The sequence below is a fragment of the Rhipicephalus microplus genome, chromosome X, assembly GCF_043290135.1.
Source record: "Rhipicephalus microplus isolate Deutch F79 chromosome X, USDA_Rmic, whole genome shotgun sequence".
NCBI lineage: Eukaryota > Metazoa > Arthropoda > Arachnida > Ixodida > Ixodidae > Rhipicephalus > Rhipicephalus microplus.
This window is the reverse complement of record NC_134710.1, coordinates 313,523,392-313,540,934: the sequence shown is the minus strand read 5'-3', so window position 1 is coordinate 313,540,934 and position 17,543 is coordinate 313,523,392. Positions and strand designations below refer to the sequence as shown.

The following is a 17,543-nucleotide window of genomic DNA, read 5'->3' as shown; positions in this document are numbered from 1 at the left end:
TTACAGAGAGTGTCTCTTACAGAGCGGTTAGACTGTATTTAGTACAAATTTCTCCATCCTTATTCATGCCTCAAATGGGTCCTTAAGGTTCAAATGAAAGATGAACGTAAGTATGGGGTCTTTTGGTGTGACTACAGCATGAACTTTATATTTACAGACTATAGCAAGAATAAGTTGTTGGCTAAGTAAGGTGACTAAGTAGTGCTTACTCTTGAAAAGAAATAGAGGTTTTATGTGCATACAATTACCTATAATATACAACAGGTAGAAGGTTTTCAAGTGCACAGTCTTTTTTAATCTTGGGCAGAGTCTTCTGGGATGCCCAGTAAGTATAAACTACAAAGAAATAGTACAAAACAAATTTGATAAATGAACCCAGTACTTTCTGGAAAAAAAGTGAGATGCATATGTCCCACTTAGGAGAATAGAGCGTGCTCTTCCCGATGGTGCCTCGTTCCCAGGCTAGCATGTGTCAGCAAGTGTGTCCTAGGGGCCAAAAACTGCTGTAACTGGCAAAATGTTTGCCCTGTGTTTTGCCATGGAGTCCAAATTGAACTTCATTGCTCCTGCAAATGCAAATAGCGTCAAAACCAGGAAGCGAGCCAGGTCAACGTCATCTAGCCCGGCGGCGCCGGCACGTCTTACGCAACACGTGGCAAGCTCCCTCCACCCCCGGGTCCGTTCCAGCTTGAAGATGCAGTCGACCTTATCTAGCTCGGCGGCGCTGGCGCGTCTTTTGCAAAGTTTGGCAATACCACTCGCCCATAGGTGCTACCTAGAGGCGGTTCCTGATTGAAAGCTGCTGACGCCAGGGTCATCAAGGCCTATAAAAGAAATTAGCGACGCGGGGCCAAGGAGCAGACCTAAACGTCGGAGTGCCCGAGAACAGACGACACCGTCAGAGCACCCGAAGACTCCACATCGCACATCAGTGCGAGCTCCTTAAGCTGTCGGCTACAGTGCCGAATATGTAGCGTCTCTTTTTATGTTGTACATAAATGTTGCCTTAACTCACCATCACCTTGTGAGCTCCGTCTATTAGCTCTGCACAGAAACAGCGCAGAAATGCCGGCCCAGGACCTTGGCGGCCCGAGTCGTAACACCCGGCTTCGCTGCCAGGCCTGTTGGCTGGCGTGAGTCCTGCATTGGCACCTTGCCGGCCGGCTTGCTCTGACATTCTATGCCAGCACACACTACGCAAGCACACATTGCAGCACGCCAACCATTTTTTAGGAGCCCGGCTCCTAAGGCCCACACCGCATCGTCGCAGCTCCCTGCCATATCACCACTCGCAGTGCTCTCCCTCTTTCTTCATCTCTGCTCTTTCTCCTCAAACGGGCGAACACGCGAAACCATTGTTTTGCCCTGTCATTGTTACCACCCTTGTATTTTCGGGGTTTCACTACACCCAGTGGTTGGTCCATAACCTGTGCTGGCTCGCTCCGCACACTCATCCTTCAGTCGTTACTGCCATAGAGAGCAACACACGCTCTCCCTACCTGCTCCCCACAATACTGCTTTAATGAAAGGCAGCAGCGAGATGAGGCGCAAAGTCGTTTGTGTCCCACTTTTAAGGAGCTTTGCTCCTCAGTTCTATTTGTACATGCAACTGCTAGTTTTTGACAACATTATGTTCTCTTCTGTTATTGGAATGGTGGAGTACTGGTATTCTTCACAAGTCATTGCTTGATTGATTGATTGATATGTGAGGTTTAACATTCCAACACGACCGTATGATTATGAGAGATGCAGTAGTGGAGGGCTCCTGAAATTTCGACAACCTGGGGTTTTTTAACGTACACCCAAATCTGAGCACACGGGCCTACAGCATTTCCATCCCAAAACACGAAAAAATTAAACCACAACAAGAAACAAAAAAGAAACTATGTATTTCCGTGAGCCACCTTTCTTGCATACCTTACTTCCGCGCATATATTGTGCGACCTTAAGATTTAGCCAGCTTTACTAAAAAAATTTACTTGCATGTTTTGCGCTCCTCAACCTGCCCAAGCCAGTTCGCCGATGCACGCATGAGGAGACTGCGACATGTGACGGGCGCGCCTCACCGAGTGTTGTCGTACATAAAACGGGCAGTTAGTGCGAAGTTCGTTCTTCCGAGGACTTCCCCTGGACTACGGTCCCTAGAATACCGCACCACCCGAACACGTAAACCTGTTGACGGGTCGTCGAAAGTGCCCAGACATTGCCACCCTCTATTTCTCCATCTCTTCCACCATGACTGTGTACGCTTGCATCGCCCCGGTACGAACAATTTTAGGTCTTTAAAAAGGCAATAAAAATGTTTAAGTAATTATCGCCTAGTTTCAATTCTACTTATACTACTCTCAAACGGCATTGCGAAGTTTATTCATGCTAAAATATTTACATACCAAGACACAAATAATTTATTAGCTGATTATCAACATGGCGTCTGGAAGCACAGTTCCACAGAGACCACTCTTTTAGCTCAAAAAGAAAAAATCTTTCAAGCTTTCAATGATACAAAGGTAATTATGGAAATCTACAATGCTTTCTCCAAAAACTTTGGTCTTGTGAATCATAAATTATTACTGGCTCAGCTACAGGCTTGTGGTATTCGTGGTATAACCATGGGGCACCTCAAATTGTACTTATCGCATTGAGCACAATATGTAGAGATAGGAAAAGTCCAATTTTTCAGGCTGTAGGAGACGGAGTTCTACAGAGGATTACTTTTGGCCACTCCTGCTTATAATTTACGTAAGTGGCATGCGAAACAGTTCGAAACAGGCAAAATATTTCTCCTATGCGGTTGGCATAGCAATATTTATTATCGCTACACCTGAAACTAAACTTGAGCGTCAAAAGAACATAGCGCTAAAAAAATTAGGTGGGCTTAAGCAATCTATTTTCGAATGAATGCCAGCAAGACAAAACTGGTGGTTTATATGCAAAAAGGCAAGCAATCGCAAAGCCCCAAAATAAAGATAGATGTGGATGATTTAGAAATTGTTAACAGTGTTTTCACATAAGGTGTAACTTTTTATAAAAACCTAAGCTTGAACGTCACGCCTGTTAAAAAAAGCGAACCAGAACGGAGCAACAAGAACGCGCGACACTGGGAGGGAAAAAAAGAAAGCCGAGAACACAGTGCTCGCAAGGGACCGCAAAACAGATAGTTCGCCATGACCGCAGAATAAAGTCGTGTATTCCCTTACGGTTTTGAAGCCAGTTGTTTCAATACAACGTCAGACACCCAAGTAAAAAGCTTTCTTCTGCTGTAGGAACCATAGCTCGCCTAAAATGTCTTCTTATTGTTAACAATAATGTATTGCTTTACAATGTTCTAGTGTTTTCGATTATACAATATTGCAACCTTGTTTGACGCACGACTACAAAGAAAAATCTAACAATATTGCACTCGCTCCAAAAAAAGAGCTGCGCACTCCATTGCCAACGTTCAATACTCATTTGACTACAAATGATCTGTTCATAAAGGTTAAAATTCTACCTACTTTTTATACAATTATCGCTCAATTTACCTTTACAATCATAATTAAAGTCGAATCATTCCATTGAACCTTCGCTGACTGAGTTGAATGTAAACCGCAGTAATTTTCATATTAGGCATATTGAAAAATGGCATGTTCCTACACCTTGGAAACAAATATTATAAAAATCAATAAAAATTTTGGAACCCTAATTAAGAAATAAGATTAATTTGTCCGTTGCGCCACTGAGATTACTAACGTTGTGCATGATATCTATCTTTATTTCTTTATCCTCGTGTTCAAATTGCGTTGCATACGTTATGAAAGAGCGTATACACGTGCCTATGTAGAGCTCTTTATATATACTTTTGTATCGAGTATAGAAATGCAAATCCAGGAAATCCACATTTTCGTTCATAGGCGCATATTTTTTGTGTAGAATTTATATGTATGGATGCATATAAACGTTTTGTTTTGGTATTGCGACCATATTTGTTATCGCTTATTACTTTGTTTTTAGTGTGTTGCACTTATTGTTTCACGGCAATGTGCTGCTGTCATTTATAAAAGAGGGCAAGATGTCAGTCAAGCTTCAGTAGCTTTTAGTACTGTCTGCTCTCTTTCGGGTGTGAAAATAAAACTGATTGATTTATGATTGATTGATTGCTGTATTTTCAGGCTGTAAAACTTACATTTCCCGCAAAGCGTTGATAGAGACGTTTGTGGCTAAAGCAACGAATGTTTCACTTAAGTTCTGTCGTCTCGCCGATAGGTATCCGCTGCAGTCAGTGAACCAATCGGCGCACAGAGTCGTTAGCTGTATCTGGTCGATAGCATCTGACAAGCGTAGGGCGGATGCCTAGAATGTTTAGAGTATATAATCTGCACTATAGTTGGGGTCTGCACACATTGACTTATGGAGCGAACTGCAGGTGGCCAACGTGGCCTGCATTTCTCGCCAAAATCAGCACTCCTGAAAAAAATTTTGAGGCTGGCTGGGCTCTCTGGCGCATTGTGGTGCAGTTTCAGCAAATTTTACGGTTTTGGCACAGCTTGGTGCAACAAATCGAAATTGTATCAAATTGGTGCAATTGGCGCAGCTGTGTCCTCCATGGGCTTGGAAAGCTTGCTCGCGATAGCTAGGTTCGGGAAGAGAAGATGGCAGACTATTTTGTTTGAGAAGTGTCAGTTTTGAAGCAATAAAAGTACCATAATTGTGCATTTTGCTTAATTGGAACTTCCATTAATGCGAAGTTTTTGTGGTTCCAGTGAACTTCGCATTAATGGTAGTTCACCGTACACCAGTTTTCTGCCGTTGAAAAAAAACCTCTTGAACTACGTGAGAAAAGTTAGCTTCTCCGATATTACTGTGTTGTGGCACAAGGTTCCTTCAAACATTGTCGAGAGGAGCTTCAAAAAAAACGGAGCATTCAAACGTACTCAATTGCACTGAATATTACGATATTTGGGAGAACGGTGACATAGTGGCTGCGACGATTCTCCATCAGACATCTCAATCAGGTATTCTGACTAGATCACGTGTGACAAGCTTTCGCTGGTTTCATTCTGGGCCAATACTGTGAAACAAACAAGTACACTTTATTTGTTCTCCAATTTATTTTCAGTTTTTCATTAATATACTGCCTGTGTTGGGACTACAGTCGCTGACAGATTTTTCGGACTCCAAATATTCGGACTTGTTGGCTATTTCGCATTTCACGAAGGCACTGTCAAGGTTCCCATGCAGTAATGCACCTTCGCAACTATTTTTTCGAAAGAATTATTGTTACCAAGATTGACTTTCCGGACTAAACTATTTCTTCCGAGCTATGCCTCTCAATTTCGGAAACCGCCATGTTGGACGTTTTGTTGGCTTCGTTGAGTTCGGCTTGCAGTAGCTAGTTGTGCGGCCTACAAAATTGGAAGCGCGTACTAGCTTCCGATTGCAGAGGCCATGCCTGATTTTTTTAGCCCGCACTATCTTCCGAATTTGGAAGCCACGTCTTATTTTCCTTCGCTAGGAAAATGTCAGAGTTTCTTTTTCAGTCAACCTTATCACAAATGATAAAACGGTAGGTTTTTATTTTCTGAGAGGTTTTTTTTCGGCCGTTAATGCGCACATCGTGTTAGTCGTGTTAGTGTGCCAAGTGTTTTTGAGCCACCGTGCGTGTCATATGTTTGCTGCTGTTCGCGATAGCCCAATAGCACTCTGAGAGGGAAGGGGGGCACAGTGCTTGGCTACTGATCTGGGGAGCTATTCTCGCGGTGTCCAAATTAGAGAAGCGCAATCAATTACTCAAAAAAACAAACAAATTTGAGTGAGTTGTGACGTCATGGCCCGCTTGACCACATCGGCACACTGAATCCACCAGCACGTTCCCAGCGTAAAAAAAAACCAAGTCGACAAAATGTAAAGTAACAGAGCTCCTAAACAAGCTTCATTAAGTCTGAACGTGCTTGTGATCATGTTGAGATCTTTGAAGAGCGATCCAGAGTCTGCAGACAGACCTTTTAGGGGGTCAGGCGGGCGGCCTTGTTAAACGTATTTCAACGGCTACCTCTATTAGAGTCAGTGCACTGTCTCAGAGATGCGCCTGCTAAAGTAGATCTCTGGGGGCAGCATTTGTTGGGGTGAAACGCATTCCAGCAATCTCATTTGTGTCAAGAATTGTGAAAACTGCGTAGCGTTAAAATGGCATTGCGCAAAAAACTATGGAAAAGAGGCAGCACGCTGCTAGCCACCTCTAACCATTCAGGGGAGGTCGAATTGGATATGTCCACGAGTTGGAGGACACTGTGAGAATCACTGTCTTGGAACACGCGGGTTTGATCGCGACCACGAGAGGGCTATTTTGATGGTCGCTGAAGGCTAACATAATGTACAGTGTCTGTGCAGGTAAAATAATCCCAGACCGTGTTGTTAAATGACACCAAACATGCGATACGTTGCATACATGTTTTTGCGAGCGGCATCAAGCTTTGTTTGCTTGGGTCCATAGAGCCACTCACTTTGCCTCCCACAACGGTCAGCAGCAGTGATTGCTAACGTGCTCTCTAACATTGTTACCATAGCCCAAATAGAACCAAAATTTCTCGTCCCGATGAAAAGCAGGAAGAATTGCATAATTTGTGTTTTTATATAGGCTTGATCATTTTTTCAGACTTCAATTTTAGACTATTTTGCAGTCTTCGCCAACTCCGGAAAATGGGTCGGCGACTGAATATACCATTGTACATTACTTTACGTCATTTCGTGAAATCTGCGTAATTTGCACAACCCCTTTTCAGCGCTTCGAAATCACAAAAAAGTGTGCACAAATTATACCAGTAAATAGAGTAATTCTAAATTAGTGCCATAAAGCCAACATGCTTATTGGAATTTACACTGAAAACACAGTAACTTTCTAAATGTTTTATACTGAATTATACAAGTTATTGAATACAAGTTTTTACAGAGTTCGTTATATGCAGGCAAGACTGCTTTATATTCTTACGCAATTAAATAAAAGTGGGTATACTTGCAATGTCAAACTTCTTTCTACTTTTGTAAAGAGATAACTTACGATTTCCAGCCAGTAGTTGTCCAAATCCGTAGTCCTGTGGCTTTTGTTCAAGCTGAAAAGCCAACGGCCTTCGTTTTGGTTCCGGCTGTCTTCCCACATGGGCTTGATGCCATACTGTAATAGAAACATCAGTCTGTAAAAAGGGATAGCCAGCCACTGATATAAGGTACAAGTCCACCTGTCTCAGCAACCATTCACATGTGCTTTGGCAGTATGCAATGGTGCGACAGCCAAAATAGAACTTGGAGCAATTTTCGGAGCAACAAAATAATACTTTTGAAGCACTAAAATTCGAATGTGAAGCAGGTTACAGAAAAAATAAAAATTGTTTAATCGTGAAAGAGCCAATTTTGAGCAGTACGAAAAAGAACCCTTACAATAAAAAATAAATAATTACATGCGCAAAACATTCAACCACCTAAATAATGCAATATGAACATGGGCGCTGCTATTTCAGTGAAAGTAGTATTCAGAAAGCAAACACTGAAGTCTGCATTAGCAATCCCCGCGTCTGTCCAGTGACGTAACTGACTGTGCGAATTCACATGTGGCTCTGTCAAGCTCGGGACCTTGACCTTCGGGAGATTCGTAAAACTAAGGAGTACGGGGGACGACAAAAGGGAAGAACTGCTACACAGGTGCGTCTGTTTTTATTTTTTTTTAGGGCAGCCAAAACGTCGTTCACTTCGCTGCCCCGAATAATTGCCAGTAACTTTTTTAGACGTCAGTGACCATGCGAGCACTCAATTATGCGGTGCATAATCGCATGAATAATTGAACAAAATGTACTGTGTCCTGTGACTGGTGCCAATGGCCCGTTCCAAGTCTTGATACACTTTTTTGCGAAGCATTGGTGAACAACGGCGAAGGAAGCTTCACAGCGTTCTGCACAATTTTAAACAAGGTCAGCTAATTTTCCAACCGCTACAACGCCCCCCCCCCCCCTGAATCCCACCCCCACCTTTCTTATTTTCTTTCTTTGTTTAGGACACAACTTCTTGGCTCGCTTACAAGATAAGTTCAACCATATAAAGCAACAATGTGCTTGCCCGTTGGCCCGGCGATGGCAGCGGATCTCGAGACGACCAAACTTCAAGCCTGAAAAATTTCAATTAGCCATTGCTATGGGAACCAACATGGCGGCTGGCAATGACGGCATTTGCAGCACGTCAGCCGAAAACACGGCATACGTTCCTAGCACCAAATAACCACATTTGCTGGCTAATAAATTCATATTCCCCGCAACACGTTGATGGCTACAGCAACGCCTCTTTTTTTCGCATGTAGTTCCGCCGTCCCACCGATGAGTATCCACCGTGGCCACCAGCATCACTTCATCTTATTTTTTATCCGGTCAATCGGATCTCACAAACGTGCTCACCTAACGAGTGCATAAATTACACCGTGGCCTAATTCATAAATACGTGGGGTTCGCGTTCCAAACCACCATATGGTTATGAGACATGATGTAGTGGAGGGCTACGGTAATATCGACCACGGTAATTCTTTAGGCTGCACTAAAATCTGAGCACACGGACCTACAGCATTCTCACCTCCACCGAGAATTCAGCCCTTGCAGCCGGGATTCAATCCTGCGACCTGCTGCTCAGCGGCCGAGCACCTTAGCAACTAGGCCACCGCGGTGGGGCCTTACACCGTGGCTTAGGGTAAGGGTCTGCGCGCTTGGTTTGATTGACGACGTAAAATACAGGGGGCCAATGTGGCCTCCGTTCCTCGCAGAGATTAGGGCACCTAAGATAAATTTTGCGGCTTGTCGGACATTTTCACTCAGCGCGGCATTATTTCGGCAACCCTTATCACTTTGGTACAGTTCTATTCAACAGTAGGGAATTGTATAAAATTGGCATAATTGGCGCAGCGGTTGCACCCCTGGGCATGCCATAGAACGAGTTTCAACACAAACTCCTCCACTGAGCCTTCTGAGATCATGATGCACCACTCGAGCAATACTTCAGCATCGAAGGTAACCGAAATTTCCCAGGATTTTTTGTTGGGTATTATGGTTCCTCGAAATAGGTCGCATGTGTTTTTAATACTGCTACCTTAAAAATAGTTTTGAAATCGATATCGAGGAAGCTGTTTCTCAGTAACATGTAATGACAGTGCGAGGTGATGGTGAGACAGCAATTCACGACATTAAAGCAGCAGATCCATTATATGCTCTTGGTGCACGCAAATAATGAGTAAATTAACATCCAGTCGTCCCGACAGTGACTTCCAATTTAAACTGTATGTGGGACGCATATGATTAAACACTGTGGATTAATGTTGACTCATTCAGATAATGTCCATTGCGATTGGGCTAGCCTGCTGATGCTCAGAGACGATCACTTTAAAATCAAATAATTTTTTATTGAATGTTTGCTTGCTCAATTGTTTGGGGTGGTTCAAAGGGACTGTAAAAAACAATGATTTGTTTTAGATTCACATACTCGAATTCAATATGTTTTGCTATCGTAAGTTCAATATAAGGGGAGAAAATCAAGCTTGAAGTTTCATACCCGGTCATTAACCCTCTCTCGCAGCCAGTAGGGGGCCAAAATGTTCTCCAGGTGCCTTCTGGGCGGGATGAGGTTTGCAACCAGCCCTAGCACATCGCACCCCCCAATGATGTGGGGACCTCGCACCTAACCAGAATAGCTCTGAGATTGAGCCCAAAGGTCAGAACCTAACCACGTTTAGCGGAGGAGACCATTTGAGACCTCAAACAAACAAAAGCCTGAACGGCTGCGACGTCTCAAGCTGACACAAAACATTGTAACTGTAAAAGCTTGAAACTGAGGCACTGTCTTCAAACAAAAAGCTTGTTTGCTCGTCACTCACTTCAGGTAAAAATGCACGCGTTTCTAACGGTGAAGTTGCACGCTCATGCACGCGTGACACCACCACCATAGGAGAAGCTAGCGACAACGGATGCACCTCCGTCAGATTTACCAAGACAAGCAAAACCAAAGCTGCTAGAAACTGGCTGAAAAGGCCACCTTCAGACGTATTCACATGTAAGACCTTCAGCAATGGGATAATATTACTGCCTACACTTACATTTCTAAGCTGACACTATAATTCATATATGCAAGCAAGGGTCCGTGTAACTACAAAAATTATAAACTGACATATCCCCATAAGTGACGGGCTTTTTCCTAGTGTGGGTCAGCCAAGTACGCTTTCTCAACACATGCACGTAGGTTTGCACAAAGGTCAGGTAAATATCACTATCTTGTCCAAGCATGCAAGTTCAAACTAATTTTGAACGTTCAATGGCTAGACTAAGCCCTAGCTGGTGCTGGGATCACAAGAAACAAATCCAACACGAAAAAATCAATTATTCAAACCAGTGATGATAGGTGATACATATACTTGAGCGTGGTGATGAACAATAAAGAATGTTTTTATTTCATCTTAATGGTCATAGCCCCATATGATATGTGGATACCTCCTACCTACTATCAAAAGACCAAAAATATGGCAAAGAAACTTTTTTACAGAAAATACCAAGGATGTACAGAATATACCACAAGACAAGAAAACTATACTGCAACAAAACGAACTGGTGTGTTTACCTCGAAAAGAGAATATTCACATCCACGACGAAGCTTACTGGCCACCTCCAAGTGGGTAAAGAGGGCCCAGAAATCCTCAACAGTGTCAAAGGAGGCGACTTCAATTTGGCTCTCCTGCCAGCTGCGCTTCTTGTCGTTGTTGTAGTACCACACGCTCCATCGATGTTGAAGCGGGTGCTTTATCGAATGAAGTGGAGGATGTGGACGAGGGGCCTTTTTGACAGGTCCAGCCATGCCAGAATCGCTCTGCACAAAATTGGGTTAAACACTGGGTGTGCCTACAATCTCGAATTACAGAGCATTCTAGGCACCTATATAAGTATTTCAATGGACACTACAGTGAAACATTGAGCTTGGAGCGATTCCCTCGCAGAACTGCTGTAATGACTTTTGCTATCATGGTTCATATTTAGGATAAAAAATGCTCTGATGTCACAAGATTAACATACTGCATCTAAACCCCACTTTTATAATGCCTTAATGATGAGACTGTGTCAACCCCAGTATTTTGTTTTAGCCCTTTCTGGATCATGAATTGTCTTCTCAAAGCAACAATAATTGTTTTGGTAAAATGGAAAGGTAATTTGCAAAAATACAACTGAGATTATTTTCTCTTCAGTGCCAGTTTAACCTTTATTGCCACGTGTCATGTATTCGGCAGATACCAAAAAACGCCGACCAAGCAAGCAAAAAAACGTGTTCTGCCTTCGCTTCCGGTTGTCACGTACTCGCAAAATACGTACCTTTAAGCACGACACATCTACACCATCTCATGCAAGGTATTCTGGGCTAAAACCTAATGTTCCCAAGTTCATGAAGGAGAGCAGAAGCACATGACCACGCTCTCGCTTCTTCGTTTCTTTCTCACATGAGTGACCAAAGGTGTATGTTTTATAAAAACTTTTTCGTGTGCAGACATACAAGAAGCTGCACGCATTTCACGTTCTGAAAAACGTTTATTTCACAATGATCGCTTTTGTGGTATGTCATAAATTCGCGACATTCGGCATTTGAGGCAGTGTGTGGTGAATGCCGGTATGACATGTTCGTATTTTGATTATTATTAGAGCACCGACGTCCACTCACTTCATGGAAAAATAGGGCTCCGCAGGTGCTTGGCGCTTGAAGTTTATAGTAACAATAGCTGTCTGTATATTGATGCTGATCCTGATGCACAAGCACAAGTTGCCCTTCAGAAAGCAGTGAGGATGAAAACAAAAATACGGTACATGAACCAAGTGCCTCTCCAGCACATGAAATGGTATGAAAGAAAACTGCCAAGAACCGCGAGGAATTCCACCCTGAAAATCCACTCTTCCTAATGACACTATCTAAAGTCTAAGAGAATATTTCGAAACTTTTTTTGAAAGTGTCAATGGTTGAGCAAAGCTTATTTGTTGAGCTGAGGATTCTTTTTGCAAAGGAACAAAAATTATCCCAACAAGGAACTGGCTCTGCCTCATGATGAGCAAGATGAATATTTTGGCTGTTCACATTTACGGCACATTTTCAACTCCCCAAAGTCTGTTACGTTAGGCGGCGAAGTCTTGAGTTCCCACCTAGTCGCCGACACGATGTCACGTGATCACCGTGAAAAAAAAACTAGTCAAATTCGCATTTAAACAAGTGACAATCGACAATCAAAAACCTCGGTTCGAAGTTTGGCTTTCATTACGTCTGTGTATTGAGCCACTTACTGGCTTAAGTGCCTGTTGTTTCAGTTCTGCAACATACCCAGATGTATGCATTGAAGTGGCATTTTGGACAATTAATTTGCAGAATTAAGCAAAATATGATATTTCATGCTGAAAATGAAAAACAAAATTGTGGTTTCATAATTCAAGCATCAAACGGTTAGTGTAAAAAAACAATAAATATCTATATTACTTTAAAGCTTCTAAGGTTCCAAAACTACTCGGTGGGTTATAAGGGTTAGCAAAACGCAGGACTTCAGATAAATTCCCACTGCTTAGGCACAGACTTGTTTCAAAGCCTTTTAAATAGGTTCTGACACAAATATTCACGGCCGAGATAGCCTGCGGTATCGATTCCAGTGAACATTCGTATATCCTCTGCAAAATATCAACGGCGAACATAACTTTAAAGGTATTTTAATCGATTTTGAAGTTTGCGTGAGAACTTGACTCCATGGTGCCATTGACACCCTGGAAAGGGATCCTTTGGCAACCTCTTAGTTCTCTCAGGTCAGCACACCACAGTCAATAAAGCAAGTCATGATGACGTCATTGCCGCCATTTTTCTATCGACGGGTTTGTTACTGCTAAGTGTTGTTCCCGCAGTCTCTACTTCTCAGCGGTTGGTCACAAGTGGGTGGACCTGATGCGCGCTTTGTAGGTTCTGTGAATGGTGACATTTCACTACCGTTTCCTACTCAGAGATAATTCTTGAAGCGGAGCGTGCGGAAATGTGTCAGAGCTCTGTGGACTGACGTGGTTGAGAGCTGCACACACTATGTGGCAATAGTTGCACCAGTTGGCTTCTAGTTTTTGGAGCTGTCTCAAACCGAAACCTGCCAATAATTAGAGGCCTGTAATTATTTATCTGTCGCATGCTGCTGCAAACGATGTGTTGTGTTACGACTAACAGGCCCCAAAGAACTCATTGCAGCAGAAAAACGCTAGGCCAACGTTTTTGCGCCAGTATGCCTTTAACCACACTGCAGGCTTGATGTTTCATTCGAGCTGCAATTCATTTTTATCATGGCATAACACAGCGCTGGGCTCTGAAATAGCCTGCAGTAAACTGGGCGCAAAGGTTTACAGGTTAACGAATACGACAAAAAATCTGCATGACATTCCCAACTCTGAGACACGACCTCTTAATTGCACAGAGGCGCACACAGCAAGAGAACGCACCCCGACTTCTGCAGCGCGCGTTGTACATTCATTCCGTTAATAAGTTTTATCGCAAAATGAACCGCGGATGACACCAAACTCTCACGGAGAAGCCACAATTGCAGGGGCTAATTTCTTTGCCCAGTATGGCTGCAGTTTGGACACAACCATCACAAAGTCTGACAACTGGGAAAGAGACACCAAACAGAACCTGTGGTTCATGCTTGTGTGCATAAGCCTTTGAGGGAGAAATGCCGCTGACTTATAAGCGACTATAGCTACTGCGGCGCTGACTGCTTTCATAAAAGGATTATCAGTCATGAGTCATGGCACAACGTCGCACAAGCTTTCTAGAGATCGCAAGCTGCGTAGAGTTTGGATACGTGCTGCTCAGCCATAATGCGAACCCTGGACACCTTTACAAAATGACCTCATTGGCTAGCTTAGAATACAGTTTGTTGCTTCACTTTGTCAAATCCGGCAAAAGAAAAAGAAAAAGGCAATGGATGGTACGCATGCAAACCAGTCTCATTTTCGATTATTTCATGCACTCCATTGTGACGAAGTCAACCAATTTTGATTATTTGAACCTGTAAATGGCTTGCAGTAGCATGAACGTATGAGCAGCTGTCGTAAGCACAGAGCTCTAAAACTGCCAATAAATTACACACATGCGGTGCCTCTCGAACAAAAAAAAACTGCACGGCGATCGCCACGCAGACTCCGTAGCTACACTCAAAATGACGATCTACGATAGCATAATTCAGGTGTTATAGCAGCTTTTCTGCCTCCGCAAAGCTGATGAAACAATGCATTTCACATCCTAAGTAATGACATTAGTTTATCTACTGTTGACGCTACACGTTGGACCACGTTGGTGGCCTAGACTGCCTGACTAGCCCTTATATGGCTTCCTGCTCCACTTCATCGTTTGGCACAGAATGGGTCACTGGTAGAAAGACCACGACATAAATGCATACTGTGTTGCGATGTCAATGTGCTCCCTTCAAAGTAGTGTGGCCGGCCAGCTGTCAAATAAGAGAGTCGTACCATCACGGCTTCGAACTCGCATGGGCCGAGTGGCTTGGTACACGCACGCAAAAACGTAGAAAATAAGACCAGCCACTAAAAATTTCAATAAATGACGACTTATACTGTGAGTTGTACCCTGAGAATCGATTTCCAGCATTTTTGCGAAGTTTTCGGATTTTGTTCAGTACTAAAGAGATGAACTGCACAGTGGGCAGCTCCCCGAAGGGTAGGGAAATATAAACCTGCACATACGCAGACACTAATACGCTGCGCTTCAGCAACACGTAGCTCGATCTGCCAATGCACGCAGACGGTATGTGCCCCGTCCCGCTGGTCTCTGCTTAGCTTCCCCAAAGCGCGCTCTCTGCTTTCTGCGCTTTCGCAGCAGCTTATTTGTCAGCGACTCGAAGCAGTCGGCAGCGCAGAAACATTGTTGCTGCTTGTGGAAGATGGACTACTTTGATAGCCGTCGCACGCTAGCACAAAGCGAAAGGTAGAGAACATAACTGCGTCAAAGGTGACTCACGATGCTAGCAAGGTCAGTGTTTTTGACTGTCATAACCACTTTGACCACAGCCTCTAGAGACCATTGAATATTTGAGTCTTTGCCGAAACGTTCTCTCTTGGCGCTACTAAATGTCATGCCATATTACTTTGTATCACAGCTCAATAAAAGCGTCACCCCACCTTCCTGCCTAAGTCCTCCAACAGAAAGCACAGTGTCAGTGACGCAGGCGGCGCCACGCGGCTTTCCTCTGAACCTGGCACCGGTGAAAAGTTTCCAACGCAGTTCAGTCTCACCTTATTCAAAAGTGCTAATTCGTTTTCATTCAAACATATATGCGTCTTTTTAGCGCAAGACAGTGTGGTGTGCAACGAAACTAGAGGGCCTGACGAGCTTTGCTGCCTGAGAGGCGCACTATGGCACCGTCTCGACTACCATTTTGACCCACCATCGCGACACCTCTAATCGCTGTAATGATGAAAGTGTGTTTGTTGTGCACCGAGTGCTTGGCGTCACGGGCCGAGAGGTCAAACGTTTGATTTCCGGTTGTGCATTTTTTTCTTAGTTTTTTTCTCATTCGTCAATATCAATCGTATCACCTCATATACGAGACAAAAATTCGTTACTGAAGTGCTGGTAGACTCAACACGAAACACTTTCGTTTAAATAAAATGTGGGTGGTGACATCATCTTGAAATTCTCACATCACTGTGACGCCAGGGGCACGATTCTCAGTGAGTTCACATAGTGGCCATCACCTCAGCGGAGCACGTTAAATTAGTTGAAAACATTAGTGAGTCGCGACATCATGATGGTCTTGGCCACATTGACGCAACAAACTCGCCTACATATTCCTATGGTGAAAAGAAAGAAAGTGGACGAAATGTACTGTAACGTGACTTTTAACAGTAACAGAAGAAAAGCCTAAACTTGCATATGAACATGTTCAGATGTTTCAGAATTATACAGAGATTGTTTCGCTTTAATATCCCTAGAATGTTCAAAAGGTCGATGCTTTAAGAAATGTTTTTGAAGTTTTAATATCAGATTGCACATCGATGCAGCAACCCAATGCACATAAATATGTCTTGGCATACTAGGCTTGTAGCATTGACTGGTACAAAACCTAAGGCTTACAATTGCAACAACATCAATTCGGTTAAGTGAAATAGTTATTCAAATCAATCTCTTTACAATTAACCTGAATAAATTGTTAGAAGAATGAAGTCTACACTAAGCCTGAATGCATCTGACAAAACCTGGACGGTATCCCGCTAAACACTGGGGCAGTGTCCCTGCATTTCGGGTACTGCAGAGCTCTACAATTGGCTCTGCTCATACATAATAATCAGGCGGTAAGCAAGGCCGAAATCTTTTCGGGATTTTTGTTTAGTTGCCATAACAATCAGCCAGACATGCTGTGTACAATTTCTTATAAACCATGCATTTTGCGAAAATTGCCACCTTACCCATACAGCTCTCTTCTCACTAAATGGTTTGTCCTTCAGCCACGCTAACAGACTGCAAAGCACAGATTCTTAATTCATGTACATGCTACATAGCATAGAACTATGTTTGACGTGCTGCCAGGACTGGCAACGCCCGTGGGCAGCGCCGGCTCCCGTTAGAAACAAGCTAACTATGAATAATTTCAAAGAGGTGACTGTCGTGGGGCGAGACTTGGACACGTCAAGAAGCACCATGTGACGGCAAAGCTCGTCCACAAGGCGCTCTTGGTGACGCTCGTGATACGAAACGTTTCCGGGTCTTGCCCCCGCGCACGGGCACTCACTGGGCCGTATACACGGTTAGTTGCACACAAAAAAATAGGGCGCCTCAACGACTTACAGTAGAGTCGGAAGCGTATGTTACTTAACTAAAAGCTCATAACAACGAAATAGGCCAACGCAATCAACGAGGAAACACTAGCTCACAGTGCTTATGCCTATACACGAAATCCGGTGCAGCTAAGCAACGCATCTGGGAGCCCTAGCCGAAAACCCTTAATGTCAAAAAAAAGGTCGAAAATATGAACCTGTATCCTCCGGTAATGTCTGCGAGAGTCGCAAGCACGAAACGTGGTGAAAATAGGATTCACATACCTTCAAACATCGCCCTTCGCCGCCATGGTGGTTGGAAATTATCCGACTGTTCTGCCTGTTCCCAATGTTGTTGTTGTTGTTGTTCTCCTATTGTTAGTGGCGCATGCCCACTGTGGGGGATTGGCCAAGAATTGAGTGGTTTTAAAATATACTGTTCAGATTTGGAATGATGGAGGTATAACAGAAAGATTACCGATAGCCTAGGCAAGTGTGATGCTTAATGTAATGCATACAAATGTTTACATAAACGAATTTATTCTTCTTAGAATCGAGCAATAATCTGATTTCATACGTATATAATTATGTGGACATGTTAGGATAATAAAACTGGTTAATTAGTCAACCTAGTAGTTTCATCAATATAGTCGCGGACGGCCGCGCATACTGTCCCATTAGAGACACCAGAAATGGAAGCTCCAGAAGACAAAATGACAG

The 17,543-nt window shown here is 43.5% G+C and overlaps 1 protein-coding gene across 1 annotated transcript in view; it reads right to left on the bottom strand.

Annotated features, from left to right (window-relative positions):
- The window catches only part of LOC142761718 (eukaryotic translation initiation factor 4E-like), a 37,917-nt gene extending 20,739 nt beyond the window's left edge, over positions 1–17,178 (bottom strand). The window contains exons 1-3 of the mRNA XM_075881540.1: positions 17,109–17,178; positions 10,615–10,860; positions 7,034–7,147 (exon numbers count right to left, since the gene is read on the bottom strand). Coding sequence (XP_075737655.1) covers positions 7,034–7,147; positions 10,615–10,848 — 348 coding nt within the window. The 5' untranslated portion in view covers positions 10,849–10,860; positions 17,109–17,178. The remainder of the gene's footprint in view (positions 1–7,033; positions 7,148–10,614; positions 10,861–17,108) is intronic.
- Positions 17,179–17,543: the final 365 nt, after the last annotated feature.